Source organism: Agelaius tricolor, unplaced genomic scaffold, assembly GCF_023055355.1.
Source record: "Agelaius tricolor isolate 1412-34295 unplaced genomic scaffold, bAgeTri1.0.p SCAF_2, whole genome shotgun sequence".
NCBI classification, from domain to species: domain Eukaryota; kingdom Metazoa; phylum Chordata; class Aves; order Passeriformes; family Icteridae; genus Agelaius; species Agelaius tricolor.
Window position 1 is genome coordinate 60860660 of NW_027269262.1, and position 23685 is coordinate 60884344.

At 43.6% G+C, this 23685-nt stretch overlaps 1 protein-coding gene and 7 non-coding genes across 8 annotated transcripts in view; 1 reads left to right on the forward strand and 7 right to left on the reverse strand.

The window, feature by feature from the left end:
• Positions 1 to 656: 656 nt before the first annotated feature.
• The window catches only part of DNAJC5B (DnaJ heat shock protein family (Hsp40) member C5 beta), a 40022-nt gene continuing 16993 nt past the window's right edge, over positions 657 to 23685 (forward strand). Inside the window, exons 1-2 of the mRNA XM_071449186.1 lie at positions 657 to 880; positions 4285 to 4412. Of these exons, the coding sequence (XP_071305287.1) occupies positions 4306 to 4412 (107 nt within the window). The 5' untranslated portion in view covers positions 657 to 880; positions 4285 to 4305. The remainder of the gene's footprint in view (positions 881 to 4284; positions 4413 to 23685) is intronic.
• TRNAY-GUA (transfer RNA tyrosine (anticodon GUA)) lies at positions 7581 to 7669 on the reverse strand. Its single transcript is given in 2 exon segments — positions 7581 to 7616; positions 7633 to 7669. It is a non-coding gene; the product is annotated as a tRNA-Tyr (tRNA).
• TRNAA-AGC (transfer RNA alanine (anticodon AGC)) lies at positions 8369 to 8441 on the reverse strand. Its single transcript has one exon. It is a non-coding gene; the product is annotated as a tRNA-Ala (tRNA).
• Positions 8777 to 8865, reverse strand: TRNAY-GUA (transfer RNA tyrosine (anticodon GUA)). The gene is given in 2 exon segments: positions 8777 to 8812; positions 8829 to 8865. It is a non-coding gene; the product is annotated as a tRNA-Tyr (tRNA).
• Positions 10616 to 10688, reverse strand: TRNAA-AGC (transfer RNA alanine (anticodon AGC)). Its single transcript has one exon. It is a non-coding gene; the product is annotated as a tRNA-Ala (tRNA).
• Positions 11009 to 11097, reverse strand: TRNAY-GUA (transfer RNA tyrosine (anticodon GUA)). Its single transcript is given in 2 exon segments — positions 11009 to 11044; positions 11061 to 11097. It is a non-coding gene; the product is annotated as a tRNA-Tyr (tRNA).
• TRNAA-AGC (transfer RNA alanine (anticodon AGC)) lies at positions 21101 to 21173 on the reverse strand. The gene has a single exon. It is a non-coding gene; the product is annotated as a tRNA-Ala (tRNA).
• Positions 21511 to 21599, reverse strand: TRNAY-GUA (transfer RNA tyrosine (anticodon GUA)). The gene is given in 2 exon segments: positions 21511 to 21546; positions 21563 to 21599. It is a non-coding gene; the product is annotated as a tRNA-Tyr (tRNA).

Sequence of the window (23685 nt, forward strand, 5' to 3'; positions counted from 1 at the left end):
TACTTTATCCTCTTTTCCCATTCTGTTGAAGGGGGTATGGTGGATGGTGTGAGGTGGGTAGAAGTCTGGCAGCCAGCCAAAGTTAACACAGTACAAAGGATATGGTTTGGAATTGGATGTGATCTAGGAAATTTTTGAGTGCAAAGGATGAACTATTTGGTTCCAAGGATGATATACCAGAAAAAATTGGGGTTTTTAAGTCTCTAGCATTTATAGTCTTCTCTGTTCCAAATGGAAAGGAATGGCCCTCTAGATTTTCATGGTGTAAGAGAAGAAACTCCATCAGAATAAAAGACAACATCCTACACCTTCTGTTTTGATATAAAAATTTACAGGAACTCAGGACTAAGTCCTAAAGGGACTTCTTCAGTTAATCCTGTTTTGGAATAAATTGAGTAGTAAACTTAAGCCATGGCTGGTCTTAAAGAAGTGTAATTTAGGGCAAGAGACTGTTTTATATTTAAAACAATTTAATATATCTACATGGGGAAAAAAAAAAGACAAACTCAATACCCTATCAGGAGTAAAGCACAGAAGAAGAACTAACTCAATACAGAGTTGTCCCAAATTTTTTGGTGTCATTAACTCTTGGATATATCAGCTTTTAGACTCATGAATGTTTTATTTGCTCTTTCATAGATCTTCCTGAGAGATAACCAACTGGATACTGGACAACAAAAGACGTAATCAGACTCCACTGACCTGTTTAACCCTGATTGTGAAGGATGAAAAGCAGCAGCTGCTTTCTGTGGAACAGCACTTCTGGTGGCACTTGCTTCTTTCCTTTGGGATGATATTGGCATAAGAACATCAAGGTATTGAACTCATAATGTTGTGAGTTTATACATGCCAGCCTGTGTGCCACCACTTTTTGAAACAGGTATGTTCTTTGAATAACTTTGCCTTATTTTTCAGCACCAATCCAAATGAACTATGGGTATTGTAAGAAAAAAAGGCATATTATTACAACCTCTCTATAAGGTGCTTAATGCTGGGTAGTGTAAAATCGGCATAGAAGGAGCTGAAGTTAACTGGGGTCCCATCTTCTTAGGAGATGCAGAATTATTACCAGAATTTGGAGTGTGTTTTAATAGTTTTATTGTCATTCAAGGAAGAAAACAACATCTTGACTTTGTTCTACTGGAACAAAAATAAGTAGCTCAAAAATAGGATTCTAATGTATTTTCAGCCATGAGGAATGTATCTAGTACTAAAATTGTGACTGTTACATCTTCCTTAATAAGGAGAGTTTAACTTTTTCTAGAAAAGTAGTCTTATAGCACTTCTAGTATTTTTATAGGACTGCTTTAAATAATAATTTTTATGGGACTGCTTTAAATAATAATTAAGTAAATAATTTTGAATAGCTAAAGTTAAAGCTTCACATTGATTAATCACTAGAAGACTGAATAGGCTATTGAGTCTAAATTTCCATAACTGACTAGGTTATTAAAATTATTGTATGAGAAAGTACAAATTACATGACCTTGTAGTTCTTCAAAATTAAATCCACCATGACTTTAATTTTAGTTTATGCTTCAGGGCTGTCAGGTAGCTGATCAGCATTATGTCACAGATTTTTAACTAATGCTGTATACTTGTGACTCCACATGATTACTACCATTACCTTGTGCATTAACAGGCTTCATATGCTTTGCATGATTCCAGTGCCAGGATAGATCCTGGAATTATGCTAAATATCCTCTAGGCATGCCATCATGAACAAAAAGCATGTGTTTTATTACTGCAGGTGGTAAAGTAATATCTAGATACTCACGTGCAATTTCATTTTCTAATTGTTAACTTAAAACCAAAAGTTCAATACATTTAATTGAGGGATTGTTTACCACACCTAAGAGTAGAAAGGTATTTTTTTTCAGCAGGTCAAAGGGCCCTTAATTGTGAGTTGGTTGATCAGAGAAAGAAAACATCAAAGTTAATACTATATGCCAGAATTACTACGTGGATTATGTTTCTCTGTGTACTTACAGGGTATTTGATTTTCTTTTTCATATTGAATAATACCAAAGAACTTAAAAGTGCTACATGATTGGTTCTGAACCAAAATGTGGCTTAGTAAATAATATATGAATAATGTCATGATAGTGTTTCTAGCTCAGCAATGAGAAGGGTGTAATAAAAGAGAGGGTAGTCTTACCTAACAAAGCTGGTTTATAGAAATTTTTCTTATGACTGGGGTTACAGCTCACTTTTAGACTTTTTCTGTGATCACTTTTCAACATTTGGAGAGGGAACCAACATTCAAAGAAAGAAAGTTGTGGTGAAAGTTGTGGCAAGTCTGCCATCAATGAGCTGTAGCTTTCTCTTATGAATCATAGGTATCTATATCTTGTGGTTTAAATTGTGGTTTATGTAGAATCCTATAATGGTTTGAGTTGGAAGGGACCTTAAAGGTCATCTGGTTCCAACCCCCTACCCTGGGCTGGGACACCTTCCACTAGATCAAGTTGCTCAGAGCCTCATCCAGACTGGCCTTGAAAACCTCCAGGGATGGGGCAGCTCCTCTGGGCAACATGTTCCAGTGCTTCACCACCCTTACAATGAAGAATTTATTCCTAATATCTAATCTAAATTTAGCCTCTTTCAGCTTAAAGCCATTCCCACTTGTCCTGTTACTGCATGTACTTGTAAAAAGTCTCTTTCCACATCTCTTATAGGCCCTCTCTAAATATTGGAAAGCTGCTAGGAGGAGTTTCTGCTCTTTGAGTTTCTTTGTGTCATTGCCTAGCATTAGCAAGGTCTGGTTTAAAAATGTTTCATTCTTCAAATCCAAAAGGATGAACTGCACACTGTAAGGAGGTAGTCAAACCTCTCAGTGAAGAATCACTGGTTTGTCTGCTTCTCTTCTGTGAAAAAGGAAGGAAAAATGTTAGATCTGAAGTGGACTAAATCTGTCAGTCTGTGCTTGCGCTATACTTAAGGGTACCATGTTAAATTTATCATTAATTCAATCCTAACTCTTGTATCTCAAATAAGATAGGACCCTGCTAGATGTCAGTATTTCCCATAAACAATTTTTTTATAAAGTTACTTTTATAATACCTGGGTCAATTCTTGGTATCTACTCTCATCATGTAGGTCCAGATTCATTCCACTGGTTCTCAGGGTCATGGTTGGGAGTCACAGAATCAATCAGGCTGGAAAAGATCATCAAGTCCAGTCTATGACTGAACACCACCATGTCAACTAAACCATGGCACAAAGTGCCACATCCAGTCTTTCCCTAAACACTCCAGGGACAGTGGCTCCAGCACCTCCCCGGCAGCCCATTCCAATATCTAATCATTCTTTCTGTGAATAAATTCTTCTTATGTCTGACTTAGACTTCCCCTAGTGTACCTTAAGACTGTGTCCTCTTGTCCTGTCGCTGGTTGCCTAGGAGAAGACACCAACCCCCACCTGGCTACAATCTCCTTTCACGGAGTTGTAAGGAAGTGGTTAGGTCACCCTTGAGCCTCCTTTTCTCCAGGCCAAACACCCCCAGCTGCCTCAGCTGCTCCTCATCAGACTTGTGCTCCAGAACCTTCACCAGCTCCATCGCTCTTTTCTGAACTTGCTTTGGCACTTTAATGTTCTCCCTGAATTGAGGGGCCTGGAACTGGACACGATACTCAAGCTCCTGAGCACACTGTGGAGAAAATGGGGAGAAAGTGCTTGGCCAGTTGTTCTTGGAGTCTGTATGTCTGTTGACAATATAAGGAGTCTAGTTTGGTTCAGATTCAAATTTAATCACAATTTAAGCACCTAAGATTGGTTAGGCTGAACCTGAGCCCTTGTGTTAAGAAAGCAAAAATTCTCCACTTCGTTGCATTAGGTAATGCTCAGAGGTACAGAGCTCTTACCTTGCTGTAAAAAGTCAATAACCTCAACATATAGTGGAATAATTCTCCTAAGACTTAGTAAAGGAAAATGTAAAAAAACACAAATAAAAATAGGTGGAAATACAATGTTTGGGTATTAATGCTATAGCAAATTTATCTATTCATTTCAGTGATGGCAACATCAAGTCTTTAATATGAACAGTTCTACCCATCACAAAAGCTTCTGTTCTTTAGTTTCTGCTTTTCCATTTTCTCATTTTTTCCTAATTGTAAAATATATTAAAAGACAGAAGATAATATAGAGGAGATTTTATTCTAGATGCATTTTCATGTATTTTTAACCTTTTGCTGCCTGAAAAAATCTATTAAAATGAACAGTAAGAAATACTATCTCTGTATACTTGCAGTCCCTGGTATTTTAAATGATGTTCTACATTAGCAGCTTTGGTAATGCACTGCTATCATGGCTGAACAAAGGCAACGTGCTTTGTCAACATCAGGTGAAGCGTTATATGAAATCCTGGCACTAGAGAAGGGAGCAACACATGATGAGATTAAGAAGTCCTACAGGTACGTAAAAGATTAAAGTGTCCTCCAGGTACGTGCTTTGCAACAGGTCTAAAAATGCTTATTTGTCTGGCATGATTATGATGGCAAAACCTTTTGAGTTACCTGCACAGTAGACATTCATTGTCACAATCCTTTCTTCTTTTTAAATTTGTGAGCCTGAAAAGGATCAGAGATGACGCAATGTGAATCTACTGATTTCATCCCACAAGCAGTCTGTGAATAATCTGAAATATTTTAATCTAAATGAATGACAGGTCAGACTGTTGGGATAAACTAACCTGGGCTATTTGAATACTGCACCCAGTTCTTGTGTTAGTATTTTTCCTGAAGTCTATTGAAAAGTAAAGCTAATGCAAGTGCTGTAATGACAATTTGAGAACTAGAGTAAGAGACATGAGTTCAATCAGTTTATCTTGTCAGAAAAGAAAAAGAAGATTATTTAGAAGAAAAGAAAAAGATTGTTTGATTAGAGTGTGTAATGTACCTTGAAGGGGAAAATTGCTAGGTGTGAGATAGTTGTTCACTTTATGAAGGTAGGCATAACCAAAAGCAGAGCTTGGGATCTGAAAATTATTTGAGCTGAAAAGGAGGTGCATGGTTTTAACTGTGAGTGTAACTAGCTACTGAAAAATACTGGCACAGGAATGCTAGTTTCTCTATTGAAAAAGAAGAGAGGACATTAAGAATAGTTTGAGTCAAACACAAGTTATCAAAATGGTGTCAAATATTTTATTGTTGAAATGTAACAAGACCTAGAAGTAAGACCAGAAGATTTTATGGGTAATTTTTCCCTTAAATTTGCTCAGCTGCTGTTGAAAAATTTTAATGTCACCTGTGAAGTAGATGTTCTTGACACTGAAATATGTCAGTCATGGACTTGCAGTTTTAATAAATATTGTAAAATTTTTATTACAGCATAATTCTGGCTATTGTTTGTTGCACTGTATTACCAGGCAAACTTAACACAGCTTAATTTTTGTATTGTAAGAATATAAGAATGTAAGAATATATCTGAAAAAGGTTTATGAAATAGATCTACTTGCATCATTTAGCTTGAATTTTGGCAAGACTCTGTCCTCCATGTTTTTGAACAAATTGCATTTCTCCTGCTTTCTGCTCCTAAAGGCACATATTCAATGAAGGCAAAAGTAGTGAATGTCCAAACTCTTCATACAATGGAAGGAGAACTGTTGACATCCCATGGTTCTGTTGTCTTGGATAATTATACCACTGGGAAAAAAGGATACTATGGTATCAAATTCACTTATGACTTGCACCTTCTGTGTCCCTGTAGTACAGCCTGTCTATAGAAATCATCTTCTGTCTCAAACTTCATGTTTTCCAGTTGCTTTTACATTTAATTTTCTGGAAATCCCCAAAGGAGAAAGTTGTCATGGAAGAATGTAGAATGCAATTAACTCTATTTAATGCTGAGCATGAATATGGATGATTTACACAGTGATCTATGGCAAAACTGACAGTGGTGCTTTCTCCATCTTTATTAGTAATTAGAGAAAAAAAAGGCTGCTTCTGACTAAAGTGGAAATGTCAGAGGGATTCAATTTTAATAGAGTAGCTGTAAATATTTGCAAGATAAAATGATGAGTCAGTCTCATAGATTTGCTTTAATTATAATTTAATTTATGTTAATCCAAAAATCTGCTGCTGAAATGGTATTCTTTAGTACAAGGTATAAAACCAGCCATACCTGATTCTGAGTTTCCTGCCATTATTAATTAAGTCACTGTTAATTATACCGCCACAGCCCAGGGCAAAATTTGCTTTTTAATAAACATGACAGACATGACTCTGTGATTTTATTTGGAGTTTGGCACAATCTAATTTATCAGGGAGTAAAGCTAACGAGCTTTTAATCAGCAGAATTTCAAAGGAGATCTGTTTATCTTCAATATAATACAAAAATAATTTTAGAATCTTTTTTTTGGCGTAATAGATGAAACTGTACTTTGACTTATGCTTTCTTGTCTGACAGTGAAGTAATATGCAGAGAGATAGATACTGGATTTCTTCTCTTCAGAAGTTTCAAAAGATCCTGTTTGATAGACTGCTTACAAGAAAACCATAGACTCATAGAGTGGTTTGTGTTGGAAGGGACCTTAAAGATCATCCAGTTCCAACCTTCTGCCCAGGGTTGCTCAGACTAGACCAAGTTACTCAAAGCCTCATCCAATCTGGCACTGAGCACTTCTAGGGATAGGTCATCCACAGCTTCTCTGAGCAACCAATTCCAGTGCATCACCAACCTCACAGTGAAGAATTTCTTTGTAATGTCTAATCTAAACCTTGCCTCTTTCAATTTCTAGCCATTACCCCTTGTCCTACACTACACCCCCATGTCAAAAGCCCTGCTCCATCTTTCTTGTAAACCCTGCCTAAGTACTGAGAAGCTCCAATTATGTCACACTAAAGATTTCTCTTTTCTAGTCTGAATAGTCCAAATTCTTCTGGCCTTGCCTCCCAGGAAAGGAGCACCATCCTTCTAACCTAATCATGGTGTGCCTCCTCTGGACTTGCTCCAAGAGGTCAACACCTCTGTGATGGTATATTGTTGTTTAAGAAATTTATTAGAAAATGTGTACAGCACTCTTAATGCCATTTAATTACTATGAAGCAAGGAGGGAAAATGGCTTAATCATGCCTATGCCATTGGCCTGTTCTACTCCTGATAAAGCCTCTGGGTTCATCCAAGGCTCCCCACAACCACAAGGACCAGAGCACCTATGGTGCAGGAAAGATAATGGAAAGCATTGGAGAATGTGGGCATCGATCCCACTACCTCTCACATGCTAAGCGAGCGCTCCACCACTTGAGCTAATTCCCCAGGCTGCAGCCTCTGACTGAGGTCCTCTCCCCTCCCAGGCACCCAGCCCTGACCCAGGGTGCCCTGCACCCAAAGCCGGAGCCTCCCATTCATATCACTCTCACACCATCAACCCACCCACTCACATTCCTGCTGGAGAAGACTTTGGCCAACTTCAGAGCTCAGAATCACCATCCCCTGCCCAAGGGCTCAGTCAAAACTGCTGGGGCAGTAGTATTCCCAAACTCAGACAAGGGCTCACAACTGGGCACTCATTCTGGGGAGGTCCCTGGGCAGGACCAAAAGGCAGTGGCAGTGTGGGATGTGCGTGAGAGGCAAAAGGTGGCTCCTTCGAGCCGGAGTTGAACCAGCGACCTAAGGATGGCCATGCCAGGGAGCCTACAGTCCTCCGCTCTACCAGCTGAGCTATCGAAGGAAGCATGGGGACATGCCCAGGGCCTCGCCCAGCACTTTTGCCAAGCCACAGTGCACCATCATGCCTCTATTGCCACATCTTCCTTCAAACAGCCTCAGCTCCTACATCATACCTCCTTGCTCAACACCTTAGTCCATCATTCATGCAATCCACAATCAGAGAATCAGAGATGCTCCATAAGCTCCTTGGACATCATCTTCTACACATGGACTCTCTTCATGGCCACACAGATCTTACCTATATCCTGCTGCATTTTCCCTTGATTGGTTTTCACTGTGCTGTCTTTTGGTCTCTGCTCAAGCATAAGAGAAAACAAAATTATAGCCATTTCTCTGTTCTGTAACCTATGCCTAAGCACTGCAACAAGTCCTCCAAACATCTCTTTCTCCAAACTGAACATGCCCACTCTCCTCAGCTGATCCTGAAAGAGAAATCTATCAGTTATTTAAGATTCTTAGCAGCCCTCCACTGAGGTTGTTCCATTCCATTGATGTCCTTTCCTGTATTTTGCTTGATATTTGAGAACTGTCAAGCAAAGAGAGAGCATAATTTCTTCTGTTAAACTGAACATAGTAATCTTGATACAACCCTAGATGTCTGTCTTATCAGTAAATTCAGGGCACACCATAAATCTCCACAGGACACAGATGGATCCCTGGCAAAGGGCCCTGTGCCCCCACCAGGGAGAATGAAAAGCACTGGAGAATGTGGGCATCGATCCCACTACCTCTCACATGCTAAGCGAGCGCTCTACCACTTGAGCTAATTCCCCAGGCTGCAGCCTCTGACTGAGGTCCTCTCCCCTCCCAGGCCTGAACCAGCCCTGACCCAGCATGCCCTACACCCAAAGCCGGAGCCTCCCATTCATATCACTCTCACACCACCAACTCATCCACTCACAGTCCTGCTGGAGCTGACTGTGGACAGCACCCATGGTCAGAACCACCATCCCCTGCCTAAGGGTTCACCCAAAAATGTCTTGCCTGGTTATTACAGCTTAGGCAAGAGCTCATGGCTGGGCAGCTCATTCCGGGAGTGCCCTGGGCAGGATCAGAAAAAGGCAGTGGCAGTGGCAGTGTGGGATGTGCGTGAGAGGCAAAAGGTGACTCCTTCGAGCCGGAGTTGAACCAGCGACCTAAGGATGGCCATGCCAGGGAGCCTACAGTCCTCCGCTCTACCAGCTGAGCTATCGAAGGAAGCATGGGTACATGCCTAGGGCCTCACCCAGCACTTTTGCCAAGCCACAGTGCACCATCATGCCTCTATTACCACATCTTCCTTCAAACAGCCTCAGCTCCTACATCACACCTCCTTGCTCAGCACTTTAGCCCATCACTTATGCAAACCACAGAAATGTCCATAAGTTCCTTGGAAGTCATCCTTTCCACATGGACTCTCCTTAGGGCCACACAGAGCTCACCCATGTCCTGCTGCATATTCCCTTGATTCCCTTTTATTCTGCTGTCTTTTGGTCTCTGCTCAAGCATAAGAGAAAACAAAATTATAGCCATTTCTCAATTTTGTGACCTACACTGAAGTACCACAAGGTCATCTGCAAGTCCTCAGAACCTCTCTTTCCTTAAACTGAACATGCCCACTCTCCTCAGCCCATCCTTAAAGAGAAATCAAGTGCTTCCTTCTGATTCTTCGTGGCCTACCACTGAGGTTGTCCCATTTCATTAACATCCTTTTCCAGTACTGGGCTTGATCTTTGAGAACTGCCAAACTGTCTGGGTTTAAGTCAAGCTAAGGGGGTAGACACTTTAAAGCTAGTTACTTCCCATTTATTTTTAGCCAATTCCCTTCCACCAATAAGTAGAGAGGAACGTGAGTAGATCTAAATGAAAAATAAATTTACCAAAAATGTGAAATAGCAACAGACAAGAAAAATAACAATAATAATCACTGGTTGCAGAGTTTCTAAATCTCGCAGACTCCCTGCAAACAAGGAGAAATTAAAAGTGGCAGAGAAAACCCTCTGCCCAATATGTCACCCTCCATGAAGGATTGCATGTGGAGAGACAAAGACAGTGGAAACCCTCCCCCTCTTTTGACTGCTTGATGACAGAGTGAACAAAAAGAGAGAAAAAAAAGGCAAAACAACACAGATACCAAACCTCCATGATTACAAAAAACTCCCCCTAAACAACAAGCAGCAGAGAACATGGGCAAAACAAAAAGAAAACCTAGATTCTAAAACCTGACAAATGCCCCTCCTATCTCTGGTGGCAGCAGCTCTGTCAAAAAAGGCACTCCAGCAGCTGAAACTCAATCCAGCTGGAACTCACATAGGGACTTCACCTTTTCATGAGGAGAAACAGCAGGCAGTTGGCAGGGGAGACTCAGACTCCATGCCTTCCCATTTCCACTGGGCACTGCTGGCAGGTTGGAACAGCCATGTGGAGTGGGGCTGTTGTGCTTTTCTTGGTGCGACGTTGTGACTGTAAACAGGTGAAATTTGCTTTGAAGCAGCCCAGGACCACAAAATGTGGCTCCTTGGAAGTCTGAAGCAACCGTCTCAGGAAAGAAGACAAAAGAAAACCAAGGGGAGCTTCTACCTACTCTGCCTCAGCTCTCTCCCTGTGAGAACGAAAAGGAAAGAGCAAAAACCAAGAGGCAAGAGAGAGCTATACCTGAGAGATTCTGGCTTTTAGAAGACTTGGCAATGCCCCAGCCCTGCAGTTCCATTTCCAGCCACAAGGCTTTCCAGAGAGAGTAACAATTCTGGGCACAGATGGATATGGAATACAGTAACAGTTTGGGTTACGTAGGACACAACCAAAGAATGAGAAAATCACTTAATCCATTAAACTGCCCATAGTGCTCTTGATGTCATCCTTCTTTGCAAATCCAGGGCATGCCATATATTTCTTCACAGCCTCCTCAGAGGTCAGATGGATCCCTGACAAAAGACCCTGTATCCAGACAAGGAGGAATGAAAAGCATTGGAGAATGTGGGCATCGATCCCACTACCTCTCACATGCTAAGCGAGCGCTCTACCACTTGAGCTAATTCCCCAGGCTGCAGCCTCTGACTGAGGTCCTCTCCCCTCCCAGGCATTCAGCCCTGACCCAGGATGCCCTACACCCAAAGCCGGAGCCTCCCAATCATATCACTCTCACACCACCAACTCATCCACTCACAGTCCTGCAGACAAGCCCCATGGTCAGAACCACCATCCCCTGCCCAAGGGTTCATCCAAAAATGTCTTGCCTGGTTATTACAGCTTAGGCAAGAGCTCATGGCTGGGCAGCTCATTCTGGGGAGTGCCCTGGGCAGGATCAGAAAAAGGCAGTGGCAGTGGCAGTGTGGGATGTGCGTGAGAGGCAAAAGGTGACTCCTTCGAGCCGGAGTTGAACCAGCGACCTAAGGATGGCCATGCCAGGGAGCCTACAGTCCTCCGCTCTACCAGCTGAGCTATCGAAGGAAGCATGGGACCATGCCCAGGGCCTCACCCAGCACTTTTGCCAAGCCACAGTGCACCATCATGCCTCTATTACCACATCTTCCTTCAAACAGCCTCAGCTCCATCATCACAGCACCTTGCACAACACTTAACCCGTCAGTCATGCAAACCACAAACAGAAGTGCTCCGTAAGCTCTTTGGATGTCATCTTCTACAGATAGACTCTCCTTAGGGCCATACAGATCCTGCTGCATTTTCCCTTGATTCATTTTCATTGTGCTGTCTTCAGCCCTCTGCTCAAGTACCAGATAAAGGACAGCATTTCCTCTATTCTGTAATCTCCCACAAGCGTGAAGGTCATGCCTAAGTCCTTTGATTCTCTTCTTCAACAGTCTGAACATTCTCACTGTTCTTGCTCATCCATGTAGAGCAGTCCCTCCATTCTGTGAGGTTCTTGGTGGCCCCGCTGAGATTCCTCCATTCCATTGATGTCCTTTCCTGTGTGTGGGATCACCTGCTCCCAAGCATCCTCTTGGCCTTTTTCTGAGGTCACTGCACATGGTCCACATGTGTCTTCTACACAGAGGCATAAAGTTGGGCACTGTCATGGCTTTATTTTGCAGGCTGTTGAACATCACACAGCTGATCACTCAAGCCCTTCTCCACAGTGGAAGTAAAATTCACAGGGTGAGAAAAAGATGGTTTATTAGGGCAGAAAAGAAATGGAAAGTGAAATAACAACAACAATAATAATAATAACAACAACTCTAATATTAATAGAACCAAATCACATGATGCACAACACAGTTGCTTTACACTCAATGAATGATGCCCAGTGCATTCTTGAGCAGCAGCTCCCGGCCTTCTTTTCCCCTAATTTATATACTGAGCATGACATCCTATGGTATGGAATATTCCTTTGCCCAGCTGGGGTGAACTGTTCTGGCTGACAGTTTTGCCCACCAGCCTCCTTGATGGTGGGGTGGTGTGAGAAGCTTAAAAGTCCTTGACTCAGGATGAACACTACTCAGCAAAAACTCAACCATCAGAATGTTATCAATATTTTTCTCCTCCTTGATCTAAAACACAGTACCATACCAGCTACTAGTAAGAAAATTAACTCAATCCCATCTGAAACCAGGTAAATATTTATGCCTTATTCTATACCATTTATGTCATGCCAAGGTCCCACAGGTTCCAATGCTTCTTTTAGGGTCTTTTTATAGACATATGCAGATATAATTTCCTTATCCTATGGACCATTCCTCTAAAATGTCCATTGAGTTTATTTAGTCCATGACTTTGGGCTTCTCTTTAACAGTAGTTCTTTGGGACAGGAGACATGATGCATGATGTTGGAGTGCTGTATTCTGAAAACAGTTCTGGTTCTATCATTGTTTTGATTAGCCTGGTCTAATCAAAATTCATTTTTCATCGATTAATAAAGCTAAATATTTATTGTAATAATTTTGATATGATATATAGCAACCATAGCAAAGGTGTTACACATCATTATATAGCAACTAATACAATACAATTCAAATAATTACCTGTTCTCACTCATTATATAGCAACTAATACAATACAATTCAAATAATTACTTGTTCTCACACAGAATCAAATCCCCTTGAGGTACACATCATACTTCTCCATCCTTCTGCATTACTCACCAAGTGCACCCAGGTTCTTGATCAAAAGCAGTATCAGGGATGGGTTTGCCTTTGCCTGAAGTAGGAATAACTCAGCCTGACTTTCACAGCATAATTTCTATGTGCACTACAGGACTTTCTCCTTTTGTAAATGTACATCAAAGTTTTTATTGGGCAGGGCCAGTTTGATTAGAAGATGCTCTAGTGTTGGCTAACCACATGATTTTGCTAAATGTATATTGCAATGTTAAAATGTCCCAGCACCCATTGCTCTCAGTTTAGTCTTTAACAATTCATCTGTCCAATTTTCTGGAGGCTGGTGCATGGTAGGAGGTGTGATATACCCATTCAATGCTATGCTGTTTGAGCCAAATGTCTAAGAAGTTGCTTCTGAAATAAGTACCATTGTCTGACCCAGGTGTTCTTTCTGGGGTTCATTTTTACCTCATTTCTTAAGGCCCAGGATAGTATTCCAGCCACTGGCATCATGCACAGAATATGTTTCCAGCCATCTGGTTGTAAGTTCCACCACAGATATTAGTAAAAATTTCTTTAAGCAGAGTAGTCAAGCCTGGAACAGGCTTCTCAGGAAGGGGGTTGAGTCACCATCTCTGGAGGGATTTAAAAGATGTGTAGATGTGCATTTAGGGACATGGTTTGGTGGTGGACTTAACAGTGCTGGATTAATGCTTGGATCTGATTATCTTCAAGGTCTTTCGCAACCTAAACAATTCTACAGTTCTGTGAGTGTAAGCACCTGGCACTTGCATTGGCACATTTTTGGGAATGTGATATCATCAATCTGCCAGACCTCCCCATGTTTACATTTCAGCCACTGTCCTCCATTAGAGAGAGGCTTTCACTGTCTGGCTTGCTTTATTTCAGGCCATGTTTCATATTCATGGATAATCATGGATCGAGTTCGTGGTTAAGTCCGCCCCTCAGTCAGGAGGTGATGTATCTGTTGTATTTCTTCCTTAATGGCCTGAGATACCATGGGCCCATTAAGTTATAAATAGTTCACCCTTACGTTACCAGTCCAGATCCACCTGATCCACTTCAATCCTAGCATCCTGACCCATCAGCTGGGATTTTTGATGTTAGTCAGTGACTTGAGTCTTGGGTAAATGACTACATGATATACTTTAACCACAAAGTTCTCTATCCAAGCAGAAATATCCTGCCATAACCCAGCAGTCCTGGTGGGTTTACCTATGCTCTGCCATTGACCTACTTCAATTTCAATGCCCTCCCCAACCAAAGCATTTGCCACCATCTATGAGTCTGTATAGAGATAATGTACTGGCCATTTTCCCTTTCAGCAATGTGTAAAGCCAGCTAGATAGCTTTCAGCAGCAACTTTGACCTCTGAAAACTGACTATATTTACCTTGTCATTTAGCAGTGTCTGTGATGTGTATGGGACTCCACACAGCAGCTTTCCACCTTTGATATTTCCCCAAAACACAACAGGACTCACCAGGGCATATTGTTTTTCATCTTCTGGTTATTTCATTTACAATGCGGCTTTGTCAGCACACATCACCTCCTTTTCAGGCAATATTCCAAAATCGTTGCCTACTGGCCAGTCAATGATCACTTTCAAAATTCCTGGGCCACTGGGATTTCCTATTCAAGCACATTGTATCCTTGGTGTGCCCCACTTATTCCACGGAGCATCAGTGGCATGATGTGTAGAACAGACTCTCCCTTTGAATAGCCTGAATATCCAAGCACTGGCAGTCAGGGTGCCAAGAGGAGCTGTGCTTCAATACTAATCGTGTCTGAAGCACCTCAAACTCCTTCATATGATGTCAATATTTCTTTCTCAGTTGGAGTAAAGCCAGCCTTGAATCTTCAGTGTCCCTAATGCCAAAACCCTAAGAGTCAACCTTGAGCCTTCCCTGGATGCTTTTTGCCAATGCCTTCAAGTAGGACTATTCTCCCAGCTGCAGCACATTTTCAACACCTTATCTTGACAAGAGCAGCCTGAGGGCTACTGTATGTACTATTTCCTTTTCAATTTGTTCAAAGATTTGTAATTGTTCAGGGCCCAAATGAAATAATTCTTCTTCCAGGTTAGTTAATAGAATGGGCTTTGTATCAGACTATAATTTGGAATAAATATTCTCCAAAAACCTCAAATGCCTAATACAGGTTATATTTCCTTTTTGCTAATTGGTAGAGACCTAGCTGTTATTTTGTTGATCACATTCATTGGGATACAATGACATCCATCTTGCTACTTTATTGCTAATAACTGGATCTCCCATGTAAGTCACTTGAGCTTACTTTGATTTATGGCAAAACTGACTTTCAGAAGATTTAGACAATTTTCTTTCCCTTCTCAAAAACTTTGTCTGCTGTGTTTCCCCATATGATGAAATCATCAATGTATTGCAGGTATTCCTGTTCTAGTGCAGTCTGGTTAAGTCCATGGAAAATGGTAGGGCTGGATTGCCACCTCTAGGGCAGGTGTACTGGATGCCCCTCCAACTGAAAGCAAATTGTGACCTGACTCTGCTGCCAAAGGGATTGAGGAAAACATGCTAGTGATATTGATTGTGGCAGGCCACTTGGCTGCCTTTGATACAAACTGCCTCCAGTTCAAATTGAAGTTCTAGCCAGTCTGGCATGGCAGCACTTAGCAGCAGCATGGCTTCATTCAAGGTACTATAATCTACTGTTGGTCTCCACTCTCAATCAGATTTTCACAGTGGCCATGTGAAACTGTTACAGGGTGAGCGAGTCCTGCTGATACCTCCAGGGCTTTCCAGCTGACCAATCAGCTTCTACATGGGAATCAGGGGGTCTTGGTTGGTGTGACCAAGACCACCTATATAATATAGGGATGAGATGGGTAACACCTCATTTATGAGTTCTTCCTCTTCTTCCTCCTCAGTCTGCAGCCACCTCTCTTCCTCCTCTTTTCTCTGGCCCTGCTTTGGATCAGTCTTCTTCCCGCTGTTGACTCTTAGAAGACGGTCCTTCATCCCTTACTAAAGGAGCTGACTTCTACTTCCAGTATTTCTTCCAGTGAAGATGATATCGGTACAGGTGGATCCTTTGGTTCAGATGCAGTTGCTGGGACTGGGGCAGCCTGACATTTTGTCATCAGATCCAAAGACCTTATCCCCTTGAGGATACTGAATAGTATTGAACAGGACTTGCTAGGCATGGGCCAGGCCCCAACATGTTGCAGTGATTTGTTTCTCTCTGGAATTACCAGGCTGGCAGCATACTTCTTCCAAATATTTCACTAGTTTTTCAGGATTCTGAACTTGTTTGGGGGTGAAATTCCAGAATATTTGAGATGCCCATTATCGTACATACTTGCCTGGACTATCCCACACATCCTGCGACTATATATGCTCAGGCTGAGGGCAGCTATCTGGGTGGTATCCTTAAAAAGTTGTTTAATTCTAAACAAGGCCTGAAATACAATCAGGAGACATAGCAATAAGAACATACTGCTTTGAACATCCTGACTACATTCAGAATTCTCAAGAGCTATTGTAATTACCCTGGAGGAGAAGGGGAAGATATGGGAAGTGTATGCCCCACGGATTGCCTCTAGGAGGAAAGAAAAAGGATGTAATTAGGAATAGTTTCCAATAGATGGCTCTAGAAGTATGGGGAAGATACAAATTGATTACAAATAAATTAGTCTTGTGACCATCAGTTTTATGATATCATAAACCAGTGTTACAAAGTTCAACAACATGATAACCTTAGCCCAGCCCCAAGAGGTGATAAACAGCACAACAAGAAACATTCAGAGCAAGTAAGATGTTATGTAACCCAACCCTGAGAACAGAAATTTATTTACTCTCAAGTCTGAGAGTAAGTAAATAAACATCAGGATTAGTTATTATTACAGTAATATAATGAATGCTTAAAAGAAATTTGTTTTACTGTACTCTAGTCAGATTTGTCATCATCTCAACCCTTCAAGCCCCATGTTGGGCACCAAAAAGGGCTGTTGTGGTTTAACCCAGCAGGCAGTTAAACCCTACACAACTGCTCACACACCCCACCTCCAAGAGGGTTTTTGGAGAGAACTGGGAGAAAAAAGCAAAATTCGTGGATTGAGAAAAACACAGTTCAAAAGGACAGAAAAGGAAGGGGGAAATATGAATAATAATAACAACAGAATTAGATTACACAAAATAAGTGACATACAACACAATTGTTCAACACCTGCAGAGCAATGCCCAGATAGACAGTTTATAAGCAGTGGGCCCCAGCCATCTTTCTCCCTAGTATATACTGAGCCTGATGTCATGTGGTATGGAACATTCCTTTGGTCAGCTGAGGCCACCTGTCTCATCTGTGTCTCCTCCCAATTTCTTGTGCCCCCCAGTCTCCTCGCTAATGGGATGTGGTGCAAGAAGCTGAAAAGTCCTCGGCTTTGCATAAACTCTGGTTACAAAGAACTATAACAGCAGTGTCTAACCAACATTATTCACACTCTGAATCCAAAACACAGATATTAGGAAGAAAATTAGTTCTATTATAGCAAAAAAAATATAAACCTATATATAACAGGTACACAATTCTAAATTGCATCTATCCAATGAAGAGGAAAGTCAGATGATTCCTTCCCTCAATCCAGAGGCCCTGCTCTTGGAGAGGTCCTGGATGATGTCCTCTACTTTACTTCCCAGGTTTCTTTTCCCTTCAGAAGATGGGGGACCCTCACCAAAAGGCCCTGTATCCAGGCAAGGGGAATGAAAAGCATTGGAGAATGCAGGCATCGATCCTGCTACCTCTCACATGCTAAGCGAGCGCTCTACCACTTGAGCTAATTCCCCAGGCTGCAGCCTCTGACTGAGGTCCTCTCCCCTCCCAGGCACCCAGCCCTGACCCAGGGTGCCCTGTACCCAAAGCTGGAGCCTCCCATTCATATCACTCTCACACCACCAACTCATCCACTCACAGTCCTGCTGGAGCTGACTGTGGACAGCACCCATGGTCAGAACCCCCATCCCCTGCCTAAGGGTTCACCCAAAAATGTCTTGCCTGGTTATTACAGCTTAGGCAAGAGCTCATGGCTGGGCACTCATTCTGGGGAGTGCCCTGGGCAGGATCAGAAAAAGGCAGTGGCAGTGGCAGTGTGGGATGTGCGTGAGAGGCAAAAGGTGACTCCTTCAAGCCAGAGTTGAACCAGTGACCTAAGGGTGGCCATGCCAGGGAGCCTACAGTCCTCCGCTCTACCAGCTGAGCTATCGAAGGAAGCATGGGAACATATCCTGGGGACATCACCCTGTACACACTCACCCAACACTCTTGCAAAGCCACAGTGCACCATCATGCCTCTATTACCACATCTTCCTTCAAACAGCCTCAGCTCCTACATCACACCTCCTTGCTCAATACTTTAGCCCGTCAGTCATGCAAACCATGACATCATTTTCTTCATGAGTTGATGGACTCTTCTCATGGCCACACAGAGCTCACCCATGCCCTGCTGCATTTTCCCTTGCTCCCTTTCAATGTGCTGCCTTTTGCCCTCTTCCCAAGCAGATGACACATATATAGCCATTCTACTCTGAAACCTCCTCTAAGTCAAAAGGTCATGTGTGAGTCCTCTGAACCTGTCTTTCTCTAGGCTAAACATATCCACTCTCCTCATCCCATCCACACAGAGAAACCCCTCCATTCCTTGAGATTCTTGGTGGCACTCCAGAGACAGTTCTCTATGACTGTTTTTCTGATTAGAAGATCTCAAAATGGGGTACAATACTTTAGATGACATTTGATGTTTATCAAGCAAAGAGGGAGAAACCTCGGTTAAATTGCCCATGAAGACACAGATGTCATCTTATTCTTTGCATTCTGGATATACTATGATCACCCACAGGTCCTGGCAAAGGGCCTTGTGTCCAGGCAAGGGGAATGAAAAGCATTGGAGAATGCAGGCATCGATCCTGCTACCTCTCACATGCTAAGCGAGCGCTCTACCACTTGAGCTAATTCCCCAGGCTGCAGCCTCTGACTGAGGTCCTCTCCCCTCCCAAGCACCCAGGGTGCCCTGCACCCAAAGCCTGGGCTTCCCAATAACCCCACCCTCACACCACCAACCCACCCACTCACTTTCCTGCTGGAGGTGACTGCGGGCAAGCACAGTGGCAGAATCAACTTCCCATGGCCAGGGTTCACCCAAAAATACCTTGGCCACTTATCTTCCCAATCTCAGGCAAAAGCTCATGACTGAGTAGCTCATTCTGGGGAACCCCCTGGGCAGGACCAAAAGGCAGTGCCAGTGCCAGTTCCAGATGTGTGCCATAGCCAAGAGGTCACTCCTTTGAGCCAGAGTTGAACCAGCAACCTAAGGATGGCCATGCCAGGGAGCCTACAGTCCTCTACTATACCAGCTGAGCTATTGAAAGAAGCATGTATTTCAGATACCTCAAATATTACAGTCATCCAATCATTCCAGTCTCACACCACTCCCTTGGATTTACATGACCCTCCTTTGCAGGAAATAAGAGACTTATTTCACATTGCTTCTCAAGCCTACAATCCCTGGCCAGGATAGACACAGCCATGGTGGCTCACTTGAAACAATAATCCAGAACAGAAGGCACTATCACCATGACAAAGCAGGGACAACTGCAACCAAGGAAGTCACTGCAGAGGTCGGAGTGATGATCATGTCCAGTGACTGACAGGCAGGTCCAGACTGACAAGCCAGGGGTTAGGTCAATGCAGGGCATTCATCTGCATATCAGGTTTGGATCCAAGGTCACTGTGCCTTGATAGCGCTATGGCTGTGGCCATTACTGAGCTAGAGACCAGGACTCCTGATTTTTAACACAGAAAGAAAGTGAAGGCCCAGATGTGAACATAAGGAGAACTCCTGTGCTGATGGTTGGAGGTGCAAACCCCACATGAGGCTGGTGAGGGCCATTCAGGCCTTTTCAGGCACTTACTGCCCACACAAGATGTAATGATCACCATGTGAGAGAACCAGCAGCTCTCCACTACACCAGCAGATACCAACAGACTGTCAGGGTCCTCTCTCTGCTCTGGCTCCATGATTGTGTTCTCAAAGCAATCAGTTTGAATGAGTCCTCAGGGCATCTCCAAGCAGCCCTAAATGAGGGATCCCATCATTTTGCTCAAGATTTCAGCCAGTCAGATCACACCAACCTCCAAGCATGGAGACTCCAGGGCAGCATTCTTCTCCCACCATGCTGACCTGAGAAGGTGTCAGTTCCTGAGAGGGTGGTCTTGGACCATTTTTTCTGGGATAGCTGTAAAACATCAGGTCCCTAGAAGGCAGTTCTGGAGGCAAGTAACACTCAGGATACCTTTGGGCTAAATTAAGGCAAAACAATGCCAAACAATCAATTAGAAAAATTTCATTTATCACAGCAGCAGTTTAAATTTATTGTAAGTTGAATAAGTTTAAATCTTATTATAAGTTGGATGGCCCATGGCAGCAATGATCTAAACTTTTCAGAACAGCGCATGGGAGCAGCAATTTAAACTTTTAAGAAGAGGAAGAGAAGAAGAAAGAAAGAGAAGAAGATAGACATAGAGGAAAAGATCTGGATCACCAGCCAGGGTCCCAGTGGTGCCTCTGGTTCAGTTCCTTTGGGTGGTGGTTGCACACCCCTCCCATCTCAGTTGTGCTATTTATAGACTAACCCTCATGCATGTGCATTTTGTTATTCTCAAACTTTTCAGAAGGGGATTGGGGGCTTCATGGTTTCAATTCCCTTCACAGATGTCAGAGAGACGAGCAGTTCTGTCTCATACCTGGTTTTGGAGATAGTTACCCAAGATAAGGAAGCTGATCCAAGGAAAGTGTTATTCTGCATTGAAAGATGCTGTTTTCTAACTGCACCTTATCTCATCAGTATGGAAACTGTCCTTTCCTCTGCTACCAAGTGTTTGAGACATTAACTCTTTTTAGGTTTTAATTGTCTCATAGATGAGAAAAAACTGGAGCCTCTGCTGCTTCAGTTGTGGCCTGTTGTTTTTCTTTCCTTTATTAATCACCACAGTAAAAGGCCTAACTGTTGAATCAATAACCTCCTGATAAGGCATTTTGATAAGTGCTTGCTTATCTCCCACACAGTCCTTTCTTCTTCAAGATCTGCACTCAACAGCCTCACCTCAAAGGGCAAGTGCACCTGCTTCCAAGAGTCCTGGTGGCTTTATTCTGGGCTCTTTGCACTTGGTCAATGTCTGTCTTATACATGGAGGCCCAAGGATGGGCACAATATTCTGGATCCTTTCCAACATACGCAGAACAAAGTGAGAGAAACTGTTCCTTCAATTCACAGCCCATGTTGCCATGGACATAGTCCTAGATAATGTGCTCCTCTTTGCAGCACAGGTTCAAGCAAGAGGAATGAAAAGCATTGGAGAATGCGGGCATCGATCCCGCTACCTCTCACATGCTAAGCGAGCGCTCTACCACTTGAGCTAATTCCCCAGGCTGCAGCCTCTGACTGAGGTCCTCTCCCCTCCCAGGCCTGAACCAGCCCTGACCCAGAGTGCCCTGCACCCAAAGCCGGAGCCTCCCATTCATATCACTCTTACACCATCAACAACTCAACTGATCATGTTCCTGCTGGGTGTGATTCCAGACAACACGTGTGCTCAAAACTACAATTTCCTGACCAGGGTTAACCCAAAAATGCCTTGGCTGTTCAGTCTCTCTAGGTTGGACGAGAGCTCATGGCTAGACAGATCTTTGAAGGAGAGCCCCTTGGGCAGGACCAAAAGGCAGTGGTGCCAGTGTGGGATGTGCGTGAGAGGCAAAAAGTGACTCCTTCGAGCCGGAGTTGAACCAGCGACCTAAGGATGGCCATGCCAGGGAGCCTACAGTCCTCCGCTCTACCAGCTGAGCTATCGAAGGAAGCATGGGAACATGCCCAGGGCCTCGCCCAGCACTTTTGCCAAGCCACAGTGCACCATCATGCCTCTATTACACATCTTCCTTCAAACAGCCTCAGCTGAGACATCACAGAACCTTGCTCATGTGCTCCATAACCTCTTTCAACATCATCTTCTACAGATGAACTTCCTCACAGCCACACAGAGCTTATCTATATCCTGCTGCATTTTCCCTTGATTCCCTTTCACTCTGCTATCTTCAGCCCTCTGCTCAAGCATAAGATAAAACAAAATTACAGCCATCCCTCTGTTTTCTAACAGAGTGTTGGGACATCATGTGTAAGTCCTCTGAACGTCTCTTTCTGGAAACTGAAAGCACCTACTCTCCTCAGTCTGTCTTTAAAGAGAATTCCTTGAGTTCCTTGGTGGCCCTCCACTAAGGCTGCTCTGTTCCATTGATGTCCTTTTCTCTACTTCCCTTGACACTTGAGAGCTGTCAAGCAAAGAGGGAGAACATCAATTCCTCTGCCAAACTGCCCCTGGCAGTCTTGATACAACCCTGGATGTCATCTTGCTCTGTAAATCCAGGGCACACCTTGAATCCTCCCACAGCTCCCAGAGAATAGATGGATCCCTGGCAAAGGGCCGTGTATCCAAGCAAGGGGAATGAAAAGCATTGGAGAATGCGGGCATCGATCCCACTACCTCTCACATGCTAAGCGAGCGCTCTACCACTTGAGCTAATTCCCCAGGCTGCAGCTGTGACTGAGGTCCTCTCCCCTCCCAGGCCTGAACCAGCCCTGACCCAGCATGCCCTACACCCAAAGCCTGAGCCCCCCTAATCAACTGCACATTACCACCCACCCACTCACTTTCCTGTTAGGGGGGACTGCAGACAACTCCAGGGCTCTGAACCACTGTCTGTCACCAAGCGTTCACCCAAAAATGCCTTGGCTCATCATCTTCCCAAAGTCAGACAATGGCTCATGGCTGGACAGCTCATTCTGGGGGTGCCCAGGGGGCAGCAGCGCCAGTGTGGGATGTGTGTGCGAGGCAAAAGGTGGCTCCTTTGAGCTGGAGTTGAACCAGCAACCTAAGGACGGCCATGCCAGGGAGCCTACAGCCCTCCACTCTGCCAGCTCAGCTATCAAAGGAAACATGGGAACATGCCCTGGGCCTCGCCCAGCACACACTCAGACAACCATTCACTTCCATACCACCCCACATATATCTGCATGACACTGTCCAGGAGGAAAAAAGAAACACTTGCCTTAGACCCATATTGCCCAGAAAATCTCATGTCCACAACACCAAACCAGGGCAGACCCAGCCATGGTGGCTCATCCCACATCAGAGGCCTGAGCAGAAGTCACCACCAGGCACTGCAAGCAAGGAAGTCAGTGCAGAGGTCAGAATGATGATTATGTGTCCAGGGAATGCCAGGCAGGTCCAGACAAGAGAGGGTTGAAGTCAAGCAGAACTTCCATTTGCACATCAGTGTATGTGTCAAGAGTCTTTGTGGCTGGACGTATCCAAAGTTATGAGGTCATTTCAGATGTATTAGGGCTTGCAGCACCCCAACAGATGTGATGTGTATCCATGGAAGGGAGCCTAGAGCCCTTCACTCCACCAGCACAGCAATGGAGGGACCCAAATAAGTTCTTCCTCTGTGACAGAGCAGTCAAAGCAATCAGTTTGAATGAGGGCTCAGGACACATCTTTTCAAATCTCCCACAGCAGCCCAAGCTCAAGGATCACTGCAGGTGACTCAAGGGTTCAGCCATTTATGTTACATCAACTTCCAAGCATGGAGTGCACAGCACTCTAGGACACTCTTCTTCTCCTGCCTGTCTGACCTGAGGAGGGAAAAAAAGGAATCTCTCCTGCTTCAGTTGTGGCCCACTGTCTTACTCTTCTTCCCATCACCACAGTAAAAGGTCTAATGGTTGAGTCAATAACCTCCTGAGAGGCATTTGAAACCTTCTGCTTAGCTCACCCAAAGCCTGCAGTTTGTGACCATCTGTCTTTCAAGTATTATAATGGAATATTTTGGGTTGAAAAGAACTTTTAAGTTCATGTTGTCCAACTTTCCTGCTGTGGGCAAGAGC